The sequence below is a fragment of the Camelina sativa genome, chromosome 8 (genome assembly GCF_030686135.1).
Source record: "Camelina sativa cultivar CO46 ecotype springtype chromosome 8, ASM3068613v1".
NCBI lineage: Eukaryota > Viridiplantae > Streptophyta > Magnoliopsida > Brassicales > Brassicaceae > Camelina > Camelina sativa.
The window spans coordinates 17,514,305-17,534,563 of NC_141887.1; the positions used below are offsets into that span (position 1 = coordinate 17,514,305).

Below are 20,259 nucleotides of genomic sequence, written 5' to 3' on the forward strand. Positions count from 1 at the left end.
AATATTAACAGAAAAATTAAATAAACTAAGTGACAAGAACAAGTATAAATATGTAAATATGTTGTAAGAGATAAATTATGTGAGATTAAGGAGACAAATGTTGAAGTGGCTAAACTTGTACTACGATCTATAAAAAAAAATCACAATGTAGACATCAAAGAATAATCTATGTTACTAGTGACAAACAAATCAAGAACTAAGGGTTTGAAATCTCTAAACTTATTTTTAGGGTAATAAAATTAAAATCTATTCAACAACTAACTTTATGAAATAAAAAATTCAAGTATCTAATAATAACAAAAAAAAACAAAGTCACCAATGAAATTATCAAAAATTTATGAAATTTGATTTCAAACAGCATAAATTTATGAAACTTAATTTTAAATAACAAATATTAAATTATGAAATCGGAAAAAAATACAAAATACAAAAAAATATAAAAAAATAAAATAAAAATTCAATCCTGCAGCGTAGCGCGGGTCTAACCTAGTTATAATTAACAGTAAGTCCATTATAGTATAAATTATAATAATAATATAATATATGGAGTTGCTCTAAAAAACAGGAACCTCCCCCCCCCAAAGTTAAGAGTTATTTACAAATCGACCCCCCCAACCCATGAGATTCCCGCTTCTCTCGCTCGGTTCCTTTGCTTCGCTCTTGCCTCTGTCTGAACATCGCTCTCCCTCTTCTTCCAATTCGATTTCCATCAAAAATATTCAGTTGATTTGTACACAAAGTATTAGACTCGTGACCTGAAAATTTTCATTTCTCTGTAACATCCATATCGTAGTATTCTGTGAATCCATTCTGATTCTCTCCGGATCCGTAAGTTTCTCAATACATTTTCGTTTTTTTTTTTGGATTTATTCTTAATGTTATGTTGAATTGATTTAGGAATCATTATTTGTGGTATATATATGTTTCGAGTTTTTTTTTTTTTTTTTTAATAACTGAAAGCTAAATTAGTGTTTTGAAGATGTGACAGTAATTGTGGTTTTTGTTTTGTCTCCTGTTTGATTGCTTCCGAATCTGTTGTTGTAGCATCGTCGTCGATGGATATGGAGAGCTCTCCTAAACACAATGTGGAACAATATGACGAAATCTGCTGAGATCATCGCCAAAGAAGTGTCTCCTAAACACAATGTGAAACAATCAGAGGAGATGACAAAATCTGCTGAGATCATCGCCAAAGAAGTGTCTGCTAAACACAATGTGGAACAATCAGAGGAGATGACGAAATCTGCTGAGATCATTGCTAAAGAAGTGTCTCATAAACACAATGTGGAAGAAACTGAGGAGAAGAAAGAGGAAGAGATAAAATCTATTGATATCGAAGAGGTTTCTCGTAAACCGTTATCGAAATCGAGGAGACGATGGAGGAGGAAGAGGAGATAGAGTCTATAGATATCCATGAAGAGGAAGAGGAGATGGAGTCTTTAGATAGTGATGATGATGATAGTGAGAGTTCGGCTGATTCAAAACATGAAGATGATCATGAAACATCGAAAGCTCTGGAGGAAACGGTTGATGAACAAAGCAACTCTCACCATTCATCATCACCAACAGATGCTAATTCATCATCAGCTTCTTCTGCGTGGACAAAGAAAGCAGCAGCGATCAAGAACTTCGTTAGAGTGAAGAGTGAAGTTGCGGTACATACATTGATTCGTCGCCTCTCGGGGAAACTAAATGTTGACAGTGGTACTCGAGATGATGAGGTGAAATCATTGGAATCTCCAAAAGCATAAGGTAAGTCTATGTGGAATCCTTTAAGTTATTTGAAGATGATGCAGAACGACGATAATGATTCGATTGATAGAGAAGAAGAAGTGGTATTGGAGTCTTTAGTGATGAAAGGTAGGATTATACTGTATACAAGATTAGGATGCGAGGAGTGCAGAGAATGTAGGTTGTTTTTGCATGAGAAGAGACTAAGATACATCGAGATTAACATTGATATTTACCCGACAAGGAAGCTTGAGCTTGAAAAGATTTGTGGAGGAGAAGATGATGTTCCTAAGGTATTATTTAATCAAGAGTTAGTTGGGAGTTTTAAGGAGCTTAAGATATTGGAGGAGTCAGGAGAGCTTGAGGAGAAGATTAGACATCTTATAGAAGAAGCACCACATCGGGAAGCTCCTCTGTCACCTTTCTCAGGGGAAGATGATGCATCGAGTAAAGATCCTGTAGATGAACTAGCTTTAATAGTGCTTAAGATGAAGCCTTGCATTGTTAAGGATCGGTTTTATAAAATGCGAAGGTTCAAAAACTCTTTCTTAGGTTCAGAAGCTGTGGATTTCTTATGCGAGGATCAAAGTCTTGAAAGAGAAGCGGTAAGTAATAATATTGTATGATCAGTACTGTGACGTTTTTAAGAGTTGATGGGTTATAATCCAATCTTGTTGTATAGGCAGTTGAAGTTGCTCGAAAGCTTGCAAGACAACTCTTCTTTCAACATGTTGTAGAGTAAGCTTTTTAAAAACAAACACCAATGGTTCTCCTTTAGCTTGTGCATGCTTCTTATTTTGCATTCTTTCAACCAGGGAGAATCTGTTTGAAAATGGGAATCACTTGTATCGGTTTGTAGACGATGACCCTCTAGTTTCATCTCAATGCCACAACATCCCTAGAGGAATAATTGATTTGAAGCCAAGGTCGGTCGCGGAAATCGAGTCTAGGCTCAGACTTGTATATCTAGCAATTCTTGAAGCTTACACTTCTCCAGATGGATTACATGTGGATTACAGAAGCGTCCATGGGAGTGAAGAGTTTGCAAGGTTTGGTTATAATTGCCTTCTTTATTTTTATTTTTGTGTGTTAATCACTGAGTTAAGTTTTATTTGATTCTTAAAGGTACCTAAGAACAATCCAGGAGCTTCATAGAGTAGGGATTGAAGATATGCAGAAAGAAGAAAAGCTTGCGTTCTTCATAAACCTTTATAACATGATGGCTATACATTCAATACTAGTATGTGGTCATCCAGCTGGCACTTTTGATCGAACGAAGATGTTTATGGACTTCAAGTATGTGATTGGTGGCCACACTTACTCGCTCTCGGCTATACAAAATGGGATTCTAAGGGGTAACCAACGACCGATTTTTAATCCTATAAAACCCTTTGGTGTAAAGTATAAACGTTCCAAGGTAAAACTTGTTAGTGCTTAGTATGTTGAGTCAAGTCTCATGGCTTATTGATATGTTTCCTGTCTTTAGGTTGCTCTGCCTTATGCAGAGCCTCTGACTCATTTTGCTCTGGTTTGTGGAACTCGGTCTGGACCAGCTCTTCGATGTTTCACGCCTGGAGAGATTGATAAAGAACTCATGGAAGCAGCTCGTGATTTCTTAAGAGGAGGTGGACTCATAGTTGATCTCAATGAGAAAGTTGCATACATCAGCCAAATCTTTAATTGGTTAAGTCTCAAACATATCTCATTCAAATTAAATTTAGTTACATGGTTATGTCGATTTACTTAAACACGTCTGTTTCTACAGGTATGGGGTGGATTTTGGAAAGAGTAAAGAGGAGGTACTGAAGCATGCATCAACCTTCTTGGAGCCACAACTTTCAGAAGCTTTGTTTGATTGTCTAGTTGATACTCAGTTTGAAGTCAAGTACCAACGATATGACTGGGGGCTTAACAACTAAAAAGACTTATGTATCTGCAACATGTGGGACTCATGCCGCTTTACTTTGAGCTATATCGTTACAACAACATAATTTTATAACTTTGGTTCAATTGATGGAACATTTTTTGTGAAAGAATTCTCTATGTGGCTTGAGGGAGCTAGAAACCAATCTCAACTTTGTTGTTGCTGGAATTTTAAGGTGTCTAGTTTTCTCTATAGTAAGTGTCTCATGAAACTCTCTAAAGAACAACACAACAGTCAGTTACATTTTCAGAAGAGAAACCTAAACAACAGATAGTATCCACCATTTCTGCTACCTTGTAAATAGCTTATTATTATCACAATAGTTACTCTGTGTTTACTCTGTTTAAGCTTATGTGAATTATCTCACAATTCTTTCAGTGACTAAAAAAGGAACAAGGTTAGTTACTAATTCTTTCAATAGTACTGTTGTGGTAACGAAGAATTCATATTATTTATACAATGCTACATCCTACATGTGATATGCTATATCATTAAAAGAGGTCATATTGGACTTATCGTCATCCATGACATAAGCAAATTGACTAAAAGAGTTTATTTGTTGGCCCTATCGTCATGCATGACACCATCAAATAGCTTATTTAGTAATTACTTTCACTTAATATTCTGTTTTTTTTAACTAGTTTTGCCATCAAAATTATTTACATAATCATATTTCAAAAACATCATAGTCACTCATCATCCGCAATTCCTTAAGAGAATCACTTTGTCTTTGTAAATCATCTTCATATTCATGCATCTAATTTTGCTTCTCCACTCACCTACTTAATCGGTCTCATAAACTAATTCTTTTGAAATCACATCTAAAAGTGTAATATGTCACCTTAAGATCTTAATCAACATATTAGTAGCGTTACTTAATTATTTGGTTCAGATTGTTATCTAATGTATAGTTTTCCTTACTAAGTTGACATTGGATGGAAACACCAATGGACGCTCCTATTTAAGTTGGCCTGTCAGTCGTGTTTTGTCAGTGATAGGGATTGTTTTGGTCGCTTGTATGGTAGAGATTAGAGAGAATCAATCCCTTGGTTCCCAAGCAAATATACTTTTACTTTTCCAATTTCTTACGTTTTGTATGATATTTCCACGAAATAAAGAAAATCCCAAATGAGGAAACAAGAAAGAAAACGGAAGAAAAATCAAATTTGGCCGCCCATGGCAAAATTCCATGTACCTACCTTCCCTACCAACCAACCCTATAAATACAACACCAAACCCTCTCTTATCCTTTAAAACCCATTCTCATATAATTTTCAGACCAATCTTGATTTTAAAAGTTTCGGGTAGATTCTTAGATAAATTATATTTGGGAAGATGTACGGTGTTGGTGGATCGAGTACAGCAAGTTTTGTAGAGACTTACGCGATGAGGAAGATTTATAAGGAAAAGATGAAGATGAAGCTTGCAGAGACAAAAGTAGAGGAAGAGAATAAGGACAACGTTGAAGAGAAGAAGAGTAAATTCTGGAAAACAAAGAAATCGAAGAAGACCCTCCAGACTAATCCAAGGGTTTCCTCTGCAGACGTTTAATTAAATTAACATCTTTGTGCATGTGGCTATATATTTATTTATTTATTTTTCTTAACTTTGTTTCTGATGATGGGTTCCTAAACTTCAATTTGTTCTTTTATGTATTATATTTTTCACCATTAATAATAAAAACAGTTGGTTGTTGTAAATCTGATGATCGATCCATATATACCACTAACTCATACAATTCATACATTTAGAGTATGAACACATACAGTACTATGAAGACTTCTTTTTTTCAACAACATCTCATGTCTTCTTATTTTATAATTAAAATATCAACTACTTTATTTAGTTTGTTTATAGTTAAGATGATAAAATTTGAAAATAACAATTTACATATAATTACCCAATATCTATGTTTGTAAGAAAAAATCTATATCATATTTACTTGTTCACACTTTAGTAATATGTGGTGTCATGTGTGTCCTAAGTTAAATTTTCATCCCTTATATATTAATAGAGAAACATTCTGTAAAAAAAGCTGATGTGTAGTCGCCAGAGAGTTCGAGTCACTATATCTTATTGTGTCTTCAATTTTTTATAATATTTATATGTACATACCATTGTATTTTTCACAAAAGTCAAGAACACCCAAAATCGAATTTTTATATTAGATTTTTAACTTAATTGTAACCCTTTGTTACATTTTTATAAAACCTTTAAAATGAATTTCAAGAACTCATGTGTGATTATATAAAATTGATATTAGAATAGTTATACGGTTAAATTTTAATTTTTATACAAAATTTTTACATATTCAAATAAAACTAAAATTATATACTACACAAACAAATTTTAGGATCCAAATAAGATTTTATCTATAAGTATAATAGATTTTGTAAATAAGTAGTTTGGGATGCGGGCAAGAAGCTAATAGGCTAGATAGCTGCTCAGAAAACGGGTTATTATAGTAAAATTATTTAATAATTATTTTACTCCGCACGTAGTGCGGGTTATTACCTAGTCTGTAGTTTATTTGGTATAATTTTTGGTCAAGCACAAAATTTACTTGGCTTAGAAAATAATTGAATTTGGTTCTCCAAACATAGTTATTTTCAAACTTCCTATCGATTATGTGGTTTATTTAGAAGGTTCAAAATTCCAAGGTGTTTGAGAACAAAGACACTCACCCTGATGACACCTTCCAGCATAAAACCAAAGAAGCAGGCTCTTTCCACCTCGCTAGAGCAAAAACATCGATTATGGTCCCTCAGTCCTTCTGGCCGCCAATAGAGCCACCTGTTTAGCACCTCTGGCATTTGGGTTTAAAAGGTCTTCGGTGTTGTTTGTCCCCACCCCCTTCATGCGGAATTTGAGATGCTCTTTTAGGCGATGAGGTCCCTTATATCGATATCTATTATAAATATTGCATTTCAGTCAGATTTCCATGAGATTATTCAGTTGATAGACACTCTTGATGAGTGACATGCTTTTCCTTCGGAGTTAGAAGATTTAACCTGCTGAAACTCTATTTTTCCTCTTTCACTTTATATTTTACTCTACGCTGTAACAATACATGTGCTGACTATCTTGTTAAAAAGTCACAATCAAGAGATTCTATCTTTTTCATGTAACTACAAAGAGGTTGCGGCAACAATCGAGGACGAGGCAGATACTCCACTCGTGGTAGAGGTTTTTCTCAGCAAGTAAGTTCCTCTAGCTGGAATCAATCTGGTAACTCTTCTTCTCCAACTGTGTGTCAAATTTGTGGTCGTCCAATTCAACATAGTTGTGTGATTGAACTTCAAGAAGCTCACCAGTAAATTTTAGCCCCTAATTCGTCTAACTCCTATAGTCACAACGGTGGCAAACCAAGAAAATAATACAGCAACCCCAAGTTCGACATTTTAAACTTCTTCACCATACTATCCTTGAAATCAGCAACAAGTGACACAATAGAACCCATCACTAAGTGTTAATGATGAGATGGTTAAAGATCTGTGTGGGTGCTTGATTCTGGGTGTACGTCTCACATGACGTCCATAAGGGATTGGTTTTGTAGTTTTCAAGAAGGAGGATCAACAACAATTCTTCTTGGTGATGATCATTCAGTGTTGATGATCATTCAGTGGAGTCATAGGGACAAGGTTCTGTTAGAGTTAACACTCATGGAAAATCGATTAAAGTTCTGAATAATGTCAATTATGTGCCCAATCTGAGAAGGAATCTCATCTCCAAAAATCAATCATATTCATTGGATTGTGACACATTATGGCCCCAAAAACACTAACAACGCAGTTCACTGCTTCAAAGCCATCATGTCATGGCTAATTTGCAGTGAGCTCAAGATATTATGAAGAAACAGGCGGATAAGCATCATCATGATCATGTGGTCTTTAGTGAAATATGTATGTGCATGTTTGCCACCAATAATTTTAGACTTAGTTCATATGTACTAGTTGGCTTTCGACTTCTATGTATTTAATTTATTTGTACAATCTTTAATCTTAATATCAAAACTTATTTTCTAATCTTTCGTTGTGGGACGTTGGTTTGTATCCCAACAATACTCTCCCTCAAACCAAGGACCACGAACGTTAGGCCTCTTCCTCTGCGAAATCTTGTCACCATTGACTTGGTGCTACTTATTCGCAAGGTATTCTTGAGGTACCTTTCTTATCGTATCACATTGATGGGCATCCCCACACCAAACATTAGTCCATGCCCACCTTTTTAGGTCCACTTATTTCAACCTGGGCTCTGATACTAATTCAAGTCTTTTTGTCTCATCAAAGACAACATCACGACTCACTACTATTTTCTCTCAAATCTTCAGATCCCTACGAGCGGTTGCAGAGAAAACAGAGTGGTACAAAGCAATGCATCTGTAGAAAAGAGTGAGACATGGAACTTAGTTGAGCTACCTGATGTTCTTGGGTATTTAAAATATTATATTATGAATATTATGCTCATATTTTTTTTAACTTTCTGGCTGACTGGATTATCCCGCCAGTCTAGATACTTGACCTCCACAGTAGATCTTGCACCGAGTAGTTTTTCCACCTTGTCGTCCACTGCCTTTGACCGTTCTTGACCTCGCCTAATTCGATTATTAACGGCGGTGGTACAAACAATGAAGAAGAAAGTCCCCCCTCTCTCTCTATAACATAAAATCGGCTTAACATAGAGTCATGTTATAAGTGATGGATAAACAACATATTTTATCAATAAAACATATTTTTAATGGTAAAACATATGATAAATTATATATAGATGTAAATAAGATAATGATTTAACTGGTTGTTTGCATCTAAAACATTTTATGAAATAATTTATAGAATAATATTTTAGGTGAGATTGTGAATTCACGTTCTTTTAATCTAGCAATTATAATAATACTAATGAATATTTGACAAAATTTTTGGTTATTGATAATTTAACTTAGTCGATAATTGTGATAATTGTTACATTAAATTTAAAATATAGAAATGCAAATCTCTATATATTTATTTAAGTAATGTTGTTAAAGTTTAACCCTACTATCATGTGATATATTACAAAAAATGTCATTACATTTAAATTAATTTAATAACTAATAAAAGAAAAACTTATATTGATTTACAGAATAATAAAACAATATTTTCAAAATTATTTAGAAGATTGTATTTATTTTTTCAGAAATCTTAGGAAACAATAACAAACTATTTAGAACAATTATAAAACTTAATTTTATTTATAAAACTAAGATTAAATATTTGCATATCTAAATTGTTTAATAATGATAGATATATTTTTAAACTAAGATACAACATTAATTATATTTAAAAAATATCTTTATATACTTATTTAAACAATGTTGTTAGAACTTTAATCAGCTTTGATGTGGCAAATTAAGAAAAATGCTATAATATTTTAATTAATCTAATAACTAACAAAAGGAAAGTTTATCTTTGTTTACAAAATAGTAAAAACAATATTTTTAAAATTATTTAACTGATTCTATTTATTGTTTAAGAAATCTTAGGATACAATAACAATATATTTAATTGGCTAAAACTTATTTTCTTATACACAATATTCACTATATATACAATGCTAAGTGTATAATGTTGACAATATACATATACATAATCTAATTGTAATTTTCACATATAAAGTTAATATATCCTAACATGTTATTCTACTAACTGCAATGTTGTTAATATCAGTTAGTATATTAAGATCTCTAAACACGATCACATTAATTTGTAATACCATATCATAGGTCAATACATGTTTTATTGGGTTTTTTCCAGACTTTACCGAATTTATTATTAGCGAATTTGATATTGTACCCAAACAAAGATAGTAATACCGACTACGGGTGGAAATCAAAATATGAAATTAAGTAAATTAAATATATAAATTTATAAAATGTATAGAATAAATAATTTTTTACTATTATTTTATAACAAAAAAAATCCAAATTTACTTAAATATTTCCCCACACTTTACTGGGTCACTATCTAGTTAGTGTATTAAAGTAAAAAAAACGAGTAAATTTTTTTGCTAAAATTGACTATATATATTTACTAAGGCCATGAATGGTGACATATCAAGTACGTAATTGGAAGTGTGGTTTTAAAAAAACTGAATTTTACACCATTCACAAAACAACAACTTAATTTGTGTTATTTAAGAAAGAGAAAAAAAAACTGTTTGCGTTTTTTAAGGAAGCAATTTAACTCATGGACCACATTTGTGTTATGACTCACCAATTAGCTAGCGGTTTTGTGTTTTTATGTTATACCAGTTAGTATAATTACTTCATTAATTTTTCATAAATTATAAAATAATGATTTTTTATGAAAAAGCAGAGTTAAAGAAAAAAATGTTAGTCAATTGAAATTTCAATTTATTTTTTTAATTCACTAATATTTGCTATATATATTATACTTATCTTTCAAAAAATCACATACACAATGAGATCATAAAAAATTTCTTATACTATTTTCTTATGTACTAATAGTTGAATTAATCTTTATTTCCTTAATTCAAGATTTTATTACAATAATAGGGTATATATTTCATTTGTAAATATATAAATATACTTAGTATATAATTATATATAGTTATTTTATTATAATAAAAATTAAAAGATAATTTTATATAAACATATAATATGTAATACATCACCATTTTTACAAAAAAAAAACAAAAAGATGGGTTTCACCATGTACTTTGATAATTTTATCTATAATTTGTAATTTTTATTGTTTCTTGCATTTTTACCATTCAAACATTCTATCGTAAACCACACATAGTTTTGTTCACCAATCAAATTTTGTTGTGTACCGCTTATTTTGTATAAACTGCATTTGTCCCGCCTTAAAATCATTCAAATCCATTAAAATCATGAAACCAATAGCCTCACTTTAAATACGTTTGTAAAAAAAGTTAATTTAATTTATCAATTTAAAAACATGCAAATGGGACAGGTCCCACAATACTGAAGTCTGGTTTTGGTTAATTCCGGTTCAATACAAACATAACTATTTTCCCATAAAAACAAAATGTACAGTCAACGATTTGATTTTGAGTTTCCTTTTGAAAAAAATTTCAATTTTCGTCCCCAAAATTTTTTAAAAACCGGCCTCTTCACTTTTTCGTTTCTCTCTAGAATCTTCCTTCTCTCTCTCTCTCTCTCCCCCTATAAAAATATCACTCGAAATCTAGGGTTAAAGTGAAACCCACACATTTCTCTCTCTCCATATCTCTCTCTCTCTCTCCGATCTTGTTGCCTCTCATCGGAAATGGCTCCTGACGGCGACGGTGTATCCAACAACGCGGATGAATCTCTCAATTGCGGCCTGACCTGTACTTCATCTCCTCCTGATTTCTCCGGCGATGCCGATCCTCTTCCTCCTGTTTCCGGCGTCGTGGGACACGAGTCTCCCGATGGGTCTTTGGCTGACGCGGATGGGGCTAAGGAGAAGAAGGAACAGTTAATGAGTGGTGAAGCCGATGGGGATGGAGAAATCGAGAGACTCGATGTTGATGAGTTCGCTGCGGTCGATGCGTTTGGTGAAAGCTTGAATTGTGTTTTGTGTTTTCAGTTGCCTGAAAGACCCGTCACGGTTCGTCTTCTCTCTTGTGTTTTTTTTTGGGTTCTTTGACTCGTTTTGTTGTTAAAGTTCGCATCTTTTTCTCTGTAATTGTCTAATCACATTACTAGATATGACTGTGTTGTGGAATTTTGGCAAAACATGAGCATGAGCAAGAAAAAAAAAGAGAGATCCTTTAAAGGGAGAGCACCTTTATTTTCTAGGGGAAAAGTTCGAGTCTTGATGTTGATGTGTTTGCTCTCTCTGGGTCGTTGCTTCTTTTTGTGGATTCTAGGCTCGTTCTTATGCTTGTTGTATGTACTCTATCTAGTGTGTATTCTTTAGTGTTTCTCCTTATTTGTCTAATCTCATTTATTGTATATGGTTGTCTTACACTTGAGTTACTACTTTGAGATTAAGATTGTTTGGTATTACAAATTCAGCAGTGGAATCCTTCTTTTGGCAGTTTGTTTTATTGTACAACGGCATTTGGAATTTATTGTGCTTACCATTTGTGATCTATAAGTCAATCTTTTCACCTACATTTATAGATAGGGTGTGCCATTACGTTGTTAATACTTTGTTTTGGTTGGATAAGTTAGTTTGGAGTTTCATCATTGTAACAAATCTTATTGTGTTTTGAAAATGTTGTGTGCACTTTTGTTGATGGTTTATTTATTCTATTTTGGTGTTTCGTTGCCGTTTATGGGCTGTTTCTTTTTGTTCATGTTTGTTGGTGTTCTTGTCAACGAACGATAAACACTATTTGTATATATGATTGTTTACAAGTATGACAAAGATATGAGACAATGAAGTTATAAGGTTGATGGATAATAATCTTGTATGTGTTTTTTTTTCAGATACCATGTGGACACAACTTTTGCTTAAGCTGTTTTGAGAAGTGGATTAACCGAGGGAATCTTAGTTGTGCAAAATGCCGTAGCCAGATTCCTGACAAAACGGTAAGTAATCCTCGTGTTAACTCGTCCCTGGTGTCTATCATCCGATCTGCAAAAGTCGCTGAAAGTGCTGGTCCAGAAAATGTCTTTAGAGCTACGCGCCCAAAGACAACTGAGAAGGGGAATACTGGAATATTTGTTACAACACCAACAGATTATTTTGGTCCTATACCAGCTTCTAATGATCCTGCCAGAAACCAAGGGGTTTTAGTAGGAGAATGCTGGAGGGACCTAGCAGAGTGTCGTCAATGGGGAGTTCATTTCTCACATGTGTCTAGCATTGCTGGACAATCACACTATGGAGCTCAATCTGTAGCGATATCAGGTGGCTAAAAGGATGATGAGGACCATGGGGAGTGGTTTCTATTCACAGGAAGGTTTGCCTTTCATTTACTCCTAGCTTTTAGTCCATTTGACTTCTCTTATGTGTTTAGATTGTTGACAGACTTTATCTGTGTTTGTCTTGAATATGTCACTCAGTGGTAAAAAAAGAACTAGCGAGGATCAGAAGATTGAAGAATTGAATGAAGCTTTAAGAGTTAGTTGCAAATTTGGTTATCCTGTTCGGGTTGTCAGGTTAGCACTCAACATCTTTCTCACATTTGCGCTTTTTCTTCAATTCTGTATTGTTTCTCTTTGCAATGAAATTGTTTTCTTGATTGAATAAAGAATAGCTTGTTTGTACTGGAGAGTTATGCTAAAGCTTGCTCCAGTTATCCTCTGAGTTATTGGTGTGTTCCTCATAATTTCAGTACTTTTACCTAGGTCGTACAGAGAGAAGAATTCTGCATATGCCCCTGAGGAAGGAGTGAGATATGATGGTGTTTATAGGATTGAGAAGTGCTGGCGAATAGCTAGAATGCATGTAAGTATATATAGCTAACAACCCGTAATATTCCACCTGTTCTGTCCTGACGTATTCTTATGTTTTCTTCAGGATTCGTTTAAGGTCTGTCGCTATCTGTTTGTCAGATGTGACAATGAGCCAGCTCCTTGGACCAGGTTTGATCTACTTTTTGAAAGCGCCTTTTCTAAAGTACATTCTATTTGAAGTGTAATGCTGTGATATGTTGCAGTGATGAGCATGGAGATCGTCCAAGACCTTTGCCTAGTATTGCAGAGCTTGATAGGGCCACAGACCTGTTTGAGAGAAGTGAGAGTCCATCATGGGATTTTGATGTAAGTTCCTCCTAGACACCTTGATCACTTTCCCAATTACAACAGTTGGCAAGTGAAGCAGATATCGAATTTTCTTCTGCATGATCATATTGGTAAACCATCCACTGTAACATGCTGATAATATACGCTTATTTGATCAGGAAGGAGAGGGTCGTTGGAGATGGATGAAGCCACCACCTTCGAGTCAAAAGCCAGTTCAAGGTTTGTATCATAAGGAGAGCAAGATTATGAGGATGGCTTGGACATGTCTTCTCTTTGTTGTCTTCATCATTTTCACTGGTTCATCATCTATCTTATACAGGGTTTAGAAGAATCACCAGCAAATAACTTGGTTCTTTTTGGTTTGATCCCGTAGTTATCTCTTTTTTGTACCAACACACTCTTCTCTTTACAACTCTGAGTGTTGGAAACTTGAGTATTTTTTGGTTTGTGAAGTCGGACCCAGAAGGTTCGTTGATGGTTTTGAACATAATGATCAATCATCATTATATAAATTATGTTATTCAGTGAATTTTCATTCTTTCTATCAAGTATGATAATATCATGTTAAGGAATGTTCAGTTCTCAGTCAAACAAGTATTGGTTGCATTTGCTATATCATGCTGATAACAGTTTTAATTTGGTTTTAGTTGGAAAAACCAAAAGAGGAATATATTTTCAAATGTACTTCTCTTTTTTGTAGTGAAATTTTCTAAAAGCTATTTAATAGTAAGTAAAACCTTAGATTAGAATATAACAAATTAAGATGGAGAATGACAGCTCTATTGCTAAATCGAAGCTGTTTCATCTCTATACCAACATGAATAACAATGTTCCTGTGTAGTGAGTTGGTATAGAGAATAAATTTCACATTTTGAAAGCTGTGTAGTGAGTTGGGGTACGCAGTCTTTTCAACGCGGAGAATCTGTTCCTCTACATCAATTCCTCTGTCAAACAATTCAGCCTTAAGTTAAGCTTTGCTGATATGATTGCTAGATACTCTGAGTCTTGGACATCCCGGAAGAAGTGGTGTTATGTGCCAAAGAATTCATCTTCAACTCGTAATTGATACCTTTGTTAAAGAACAAGAAAGACTTTAAGCTAAAGCTTCCTTTTAACCCAACTCTCTCTTTGAGAAGTAGGTTAATTGTTGGAGCTTGGACATTAGCATAAGACCTATAGGTCATGATACAACTTAGAATTAAACGTAAACACCAATCCTAATGCATTAATTAAATTAAATAATTAAACCAAAATAAATTAAATAATAAAACCCAAAACACTAAAACACTAACTCTTTTCACATCTCATCAACCTAAACATGATCACATATCAAGTAGTTCTTGGGTTTGTTGTAATATCTTTGATGAAACATGAGGAAAGTTAGCATTTTCCCGTTCGAAAACTTAGCATATTTTTATTTTTGCGATGATGTGAGGGTTCTTGATCTCAGCAAAACGGTGCAGCTGAGAACAATGGATATAAACCACACAACATTAGAGTTCCGGGCCAACGTAGATAGTTGTACCACGTAAACTATCTTAGATTGAGAGACTCTCAGTCTCAGTACTAGTTACCATAACGATCATTTGGTAGGACTAGGAGCACAGACAATGCAATAAAGAAATCATCTTGCTAAAAAGCAATACAACATCAGTGGAGCGCATGCTACTGACAATAGGAGAGGATCTTGGTAGAGGACAGTATTGCATGCCGACTTAAGCTCGTGTAGCTCCGATTCTTCTTTCATTCGGGCTTATGTTAAAGAGACTTCCGCCTCGCTTTCTCGTCATCATTTATCTCATTTTCGTACTGCTCTTGCTTCTTGCCATGTTTTTGCTTACGGTAGTCTCTTTATCGAGTCCAATTCATAGTCTTGCTATAAGCTTCACCGCTTATGGTTATGTTTATGCTTCCATGTTTTTTTCTTTCTTTTTTTTTTTGTATGGGACCATGTATTTAGGATTCACATCCTAAACTTTCATTTCTTGAAATGATATTTCCATTCTTATAAAAAGAACATCAGTGGAGCGCATGCATAAAAATTACAAAAAAGAACATCAGTGGAGCGCATGCATAAAAATTACAATTTTTCTTCACCTACTAATTTGTTTTAAGTTGAAAAAGCAGCTTCTGTCAAAATAAAATGAAAAGCTTAGCGAAAGTTGCCAAAACAACCTTGTCGTATGTAAAGATTTGATTCAATCAATGAAATTAAGGACAATATAATGGACTTTTTAAAACCTAATTAACTTCATGACACCATAAAAAAAGTTTAAAGATGATCTATATCCAATGTCTAGTAAAATTTCTATAAATTAATATCCGTTAAATTAATAATTACTCTAAATTAAGAAATTTAAAGTTGAGTCAGTAGAATAATATAATTTTTAATAGTTGTTAGTGAATAATTAGTTTGAAAAAAAAGACTATATAAACACGCAAATCTTTTTTTTTACGTTGATATATATATGTAAGAATGTATAAAACAGATAATAACTAGCTTTTTCACATATTCGAAGTCAGTATCAATTTGAGTCGGAATCATGGTTTATACAAAGGTGTCATGGCGATTTCAACGTAAAATACCAAGTTTGCATGCATGTGTTTTCGAAACATTTATATATGCAAATAAAATACCAATTTTGCACAAGTTTGGTTAATGTTTATCCACCATATGTATATATATGTAATATACTAATGTCTAAGAACTTATCTACATATAGTGTGTTTACAGTTTTACACTGATATTTATGTAATATCTAAAACTGGTAGAGCCTCGAATGCTTTGGCTTATTAGTTCCTTAAAATGCTATCACGGAACGAGCGCGGTTCCCTCATTTATTGTTTGAAATATAGATATTGCTCTTCGATAATGACTATATACTATTTAACGGAAATAAAGGTGACACATGTACTCAAGCAACGAGATTAATTAAGTGATTCATAATGACTATGGTCTTTGTATTGCTTGGGAGCGTCGAGTGCCTCGATTGGAGTTGGAGGTGGATTTGCAGCTTGTAGTTGGGTTTCTTACGACAGAGATTAGCGATGCTCATCCATTGTCATTTTTGGTACGTTTATGCCATGGCTTTCTATCAAAGGACTGGATAGTCCGTCTTTCTCATGTGTATAGGGAGGCTAACTGTCTTGCAAATGGGTTATCTAACTATGCGTTTTCTTTGTCTGTTGGTTTCTATTTTTCGATACAATACCATCTGTTGTTAGTTCTCTATTGAGGGATGATGCAGCTGGGTCTGTCCGGCCACGTCAAGTACGTTTGTAATTTTTCTTGCTTTGATTCAATAAATGGGAGACTAGTTCTACCGTCTTCTACCCAAAAAAAAAAATTAAGTGATTCATAATGGAATGGAATGGGACATATCAAAACTTGAGGGGTAGAGTTGCTGCCTCTTAATTGCAAACAGTTTGAAAGCTCCTAACTATTTGCTTTATTTTCTCGATCGTCCAAACAGAACATGTCAAAAACTTATAACACATATTGAGTTTTTTTAATGATTTTATTCATTCACCATAAATTTTATTTATACAAGTTGCAAATGTGATAATCTCCTAAAGAAAAAACAAAATACATTACTAGAAATTAATATGTACAAAGAATATAAAGAGACATATATATTTCTAATTAATTAGTTTATAATATAATCTTGATATGTATAGTCATAGGCTAATATTTTAGTGTTTTATAGACTCAATGGTTTTACATAGTAACAGGTGGTGCTTAAAATTTATATATTTTAAAACCAAAACTCCCCATCGCATCAACAGTTCTGCTTCTAACTTCATTGTATTGTATCAACAGATGTCTCAATGTCATTTTCATTGTATTTTGTTTGGCTATGTTTGCATATTGTCAATTCATTTAGTTTTTTAAAATGCACCTGACCCCAATCACAAACTTGAATCAGTACGTACCATTGAAACATGACACAATTACTCACTGCCATGTGTCCTCCAATTTTTCTCCTTTGTCAATAAATCCCCTCCTCAATTATTTAAATATTGCTTTAGAATTATGTCAAAACATTTTCCGACGTACTGTTACCTATCAAACTAATACTCTTTTTTTTTTCAACGGCTAATACTCTCTTCCGATAAAAAAAAATATTTTAGATTTTGATTGATCACACCATGAAACGATATGGTATGGAATATATATAGCGCTTTAAGAATACCAATCAAAAACTGAAAAAAGTGAAATTAAAGTGTTAACAAAAATAGTATGAAACTTTTTGAATAAAAAGCTTTAATATTTTGGTATATCGCTAACTATTTTCTCTATCCGCTAAAAAAACTTTTTTTTTGGGTGTAATCGCTAAAAAACTTATATCAGTTTGTATCATTCATTGGATTCTTAGTTTTTCTTAGACGTGAAACTTCACAAACTCCTTACCACACACGAAATCCTGGTATTTATAAGTGCATAATATTAAGAACAACTTAATCTAAAACCGGCTTCTAAAAGAAACTCGTTTTTGTTAGTATGCAAATTAAACGGACGGAAATACCAAACTTTGACGTAAATATATATAGAAATAGTTATAGAGAAGTATGTGAGACATGGTGCTTAGGAAAAAAAATTAGTTACGAATGCCAAACTGGTTAAGACTTCAAATATTTTTCTTGATTACATACATCAATCCATCATCTTTCATTTGATAAAAATTCGTAGATAGTCTTTTTTTTAGAGAAATAAACAAATTAAGCACGAAAACAAATTTAAAATTCGTACGATATCAACAAAAAAAAATCACCACCAGAGCTTGAATGGGTTATAATGGTATAAAAGCCAAAGATTTCATTTCACATCAGTGGAAGTTTCTTGCACTCTCCACGAGAGCCCAAAAGCAATAAATGGTCTTTGTTCTTTCCCTTCAAATAATGTACTCCTATTTTATTTTACTAATTAAACAAAAGAAAAATAACTCACAATTAAATAAATAATCTGCCATTTGTCACATGAGTCACATCCATTTTATTATATGAAAATGCAGTGCATTCACTGTAGATATATGTAACTAAAGGTGGTACAAAGAAATTAAGAGCCTTTCGTCCGCACTTCCCCATTCTCTTTAAATATATTACTAGTCTCCTCTTGATTAGTTCTTCATCAACAAAACAAAAAGAAAACACCCCAAAAGGATTGGTGTGAGTGAAGATGGGTGTGGAAGGAACGATGGAGTATATATCGGACTTCTTAAAGCAGAGGAAGAGGAAAAAGAAGAAACAAATGCAAACAGTAGCTCTCCGAGTCGCTCGTATCGACTGCGAAGGTTGTGAACGTAAGATCAAACATATCCTCTCTGGCGTCAAAGGTATGTACTCGTTGATTGTTAGAAAATGTGACTTTTAAGAAAATAATAATATGAAAATTTGATTTAATTTACATTGGACTTGTTTGGGCAGGGGTGAAATCAGTGGACGTGGACATGAAGCTGCAGAAGGTAACGGTGATGGGATACGTGGACCCGAAGAAGGTTTTGGAAGCGGCCAAGTCGACGAAGAAGAAAGTTGAGCTATGGCCATATGTTCCATACACAATGGTGGCGAATCCGTACATATCTCAGGCATATGACAAGAAGGCACCACCAAACATGGTTCGGAAAGTCCCCGACACGGCTTCCGTCAACGAGACCACCGTCGATGACTCTTACACCATTATGTTTAGTGACGAGAACCCTAATTCTTGCTTTATCATGTAGATCGGAAGAGTGTGCTTTTTGTAAGTTAAGTAAGTCTAATAGATTATATTATTATACTATTATTGAATTTTGGTAAGACGACTCCTTGTGTGGGGTTTGAGTTTTCATGTGCTAACGTGAGAAAACCTGAAATTTCTGTTAACTACTTAATCCGAATTTAAATAAGAGATTTTCTAGATATAGCTAAATATGTTATTAAAAACATATATGCGTTGATATTAAAAACATTTTAAGTTTTAACACATACAAGCCGTTGAATATTTAAGCTGCAAAGTTTTGAGAGAGGGAAGACAAACCATGCATTCACAAGAATTGCTCCATCGAGGTTGCAAAAGGTTAAAACAACCCCACAATGAGGAAGGAGACAAGACCATAGAAAAAGCTTAGATTTTTCGGTGATGGAGTTCTTTAATTTTCCTATGAATCAAAGAACTGAGTGTGAAAGCATTTGTGGACACTAAAATTTTGAAGAGACCGAAGTGAGTATAGTAGTATCAAACGACGGTTACTCTTGGGCCTTTGGTTGGGCCTGGACCTAGATCGTGCTACAAATGGATATGTTTCTTCATTTTTCCAACACTTTAGTTAGGGTTATTGGGAGATGGATTTTTTTTTTTTTTTTTTTTTTTTTTTTTTTTTTTTTTTTTTTAATTTGAGTAGAGTTTATTGATTGGTTTTAAATTAGTCAATGATTATTTTCAGATATTTTTGTAGATTATCACTGATTGTCATGGATTTGTATTAACCTTGTTTCCTCTAAATTTTTCTCTATACAATATATATGTTTTTCTAGAAAATTTTCAAATATTATAGATTCCAACTTTAAAGTACGTTAATGTGATAAAAACGAAAAAAAAAATAGCAGATAACTATTTTTATAAGCAGCGAGTTTTTCACGATTTTTTACTACTACAAATTTTACAGTATCTTGCTATTTTGTTTTTGTAGTTATTGCTTCAAGGTTTTTTGTAGAATTATGAATGTTATGAGAATAATTAGTTGAAACTTGAAAGATAACTTTTTTTTGGAATTTGCAAATTTATCCATATTTTTGTTTGCTTATAAAATTGGGTATGACATGATTTGTATTATGAATCTTATTGCACATTGTTTTTTGTTCAAAATAAAATAAGGTTATTGTGTGTGTTCGTTGGATTTTTGTGTGAGTGGGATAAATATATACACAC

At 33.3% G+C, this 20,259-nt stretch overlaps 4 protein-coding genes across 4 annotated transcripts; all 4 read left to right on the forward strand.

Moving 5' to 3' along the window:
* The first annotated feature begins 1,251 nt into the window (after positions 1-1,251).
* Positions 1,252-3,650, forward strand: LOC104709533 (uncharacterized). Its single transcript, XM_087460665.1, has 6 exons — positions 1,252-2,336; positions 2,414-2,469; positions 2,547-2,780; positions 2,857-3,148; positions 3,218-3,414; positions 3,497-3,650. Exons 1-6 carry the CDS (start codon positions 1,761-1,763, stop codon positions 3,648-3,650), a joined length of 1,509 nt encoding a protein of 502 aa, XP_087316791.1. The 5' UTR covers positions 1,252-1,760.
* Positions 3,651-4,879: 1,229 nt separating this feature from the next.
* On the forward strand, positions 4,880-5,357 carry LOC109126042 (uncharacterized). Its single transcript, XM_019229105.2, has one exon. The coding sequence runs from the start codon at positions 4,991-4,993 to the stop codon at positions 5,204-5,206; it is 216 nt and encodes a 71-aa protein (XP_019084650.1). The 5' UTR covers positions 4,880-4,990; the 3' UTR covers positions 5,207-5,357.
* A 5,449-nt stretch (positions 5,358-10,806) lies between these two features.
* On the forward strand, positions 10,807-13,385 carry ORTHL (ORTHRUS-like protein). The gene is given in 6 exon segments (XM_087463284.1): positions 10,807-11,265; positions 12,093-12,568; positions 12,672-12,767; positions 12,957-13,056; positions 13,129-13,193; positions 13,268-13,385. Coding segments are annotated over 6 exon segments (1,179 nt in total). The 5' UTR covers positions 10,807-10,941.
* Positions 13,386-18,421: 5,036 nt separating this feature from the next.
* LOC104707176 (Heavy metal transport/detoxification superfamily protein) lies at positions 18,422-19,131 on the forward strand. The gene is made up of 2 exons (XM_087463055.1): positions 18,422-18,685; positions 18,777-19,131. Exons 1-2 carry the CDS (start codon positions 18,529-18,531, stop codon positions 19,070-19,072), a joined length of 453 nt encoding a protein of 150 aa, XP_087319181.1. The 5' UTR covers positions 18,422-18,528; the 3' UTR covers positions 19,073-19,131.
* The last annotated feature ends 1,128 nt before the right edge of the window (positions 19,132-20,259 follow it).

What these genes read in the sequence shown, in the direction of transcription:
- LOC104709533 (XM_087460665.1), top strand. Translation starts at nt 1,761, where the DNA reads ATGTGGAATCCTTTAAGTTATTTGAAGATGATGCAGAACGACGATAAT. An exon ending in AAAGTCTTGAAAGAGAAGCG is followed by an intron (nt 2,337 to 2,413) that starts GTAAGTAATAAT and finishes CTTGTTGTATAG; the next exon opens with GCAGTTGAAGTTGCTCGAAA. An exon ending in TAAAGTATAAACGTTCCAAG is followed by an intron (nt 3,149 to 3,217) that starts GTAAAACTTGTT and finishes TCCTGTCTTTAG; the next exon opens with GTTGCTCTGCCTTATGCAGA.
- LOC104707176 (XM_087463055.1), top strand. Translation starts at nt 18,529, where the DNA reads ATGGGTGTGGAAGGAACGATGGAGTATATATCGGACTTCTTAAAGCAG. An exon ending in TATCCTCTCTGGCGTCAAAG is followed by an intron (nt 18,686 to 18,776) that starts GTATGTACTCGT and finishes TTGTTTGGGCAG; the next exon opens with GGGTGAAATCAGTGGACGTG.
- LOC109126042 (XM_019229105.2), top strand. Translation starts at nt 4,991, where the DNA reads ATGTACGGTGTTGGTGGATCGAGTACAGCAAGTTTTGTAGAGACTTAC.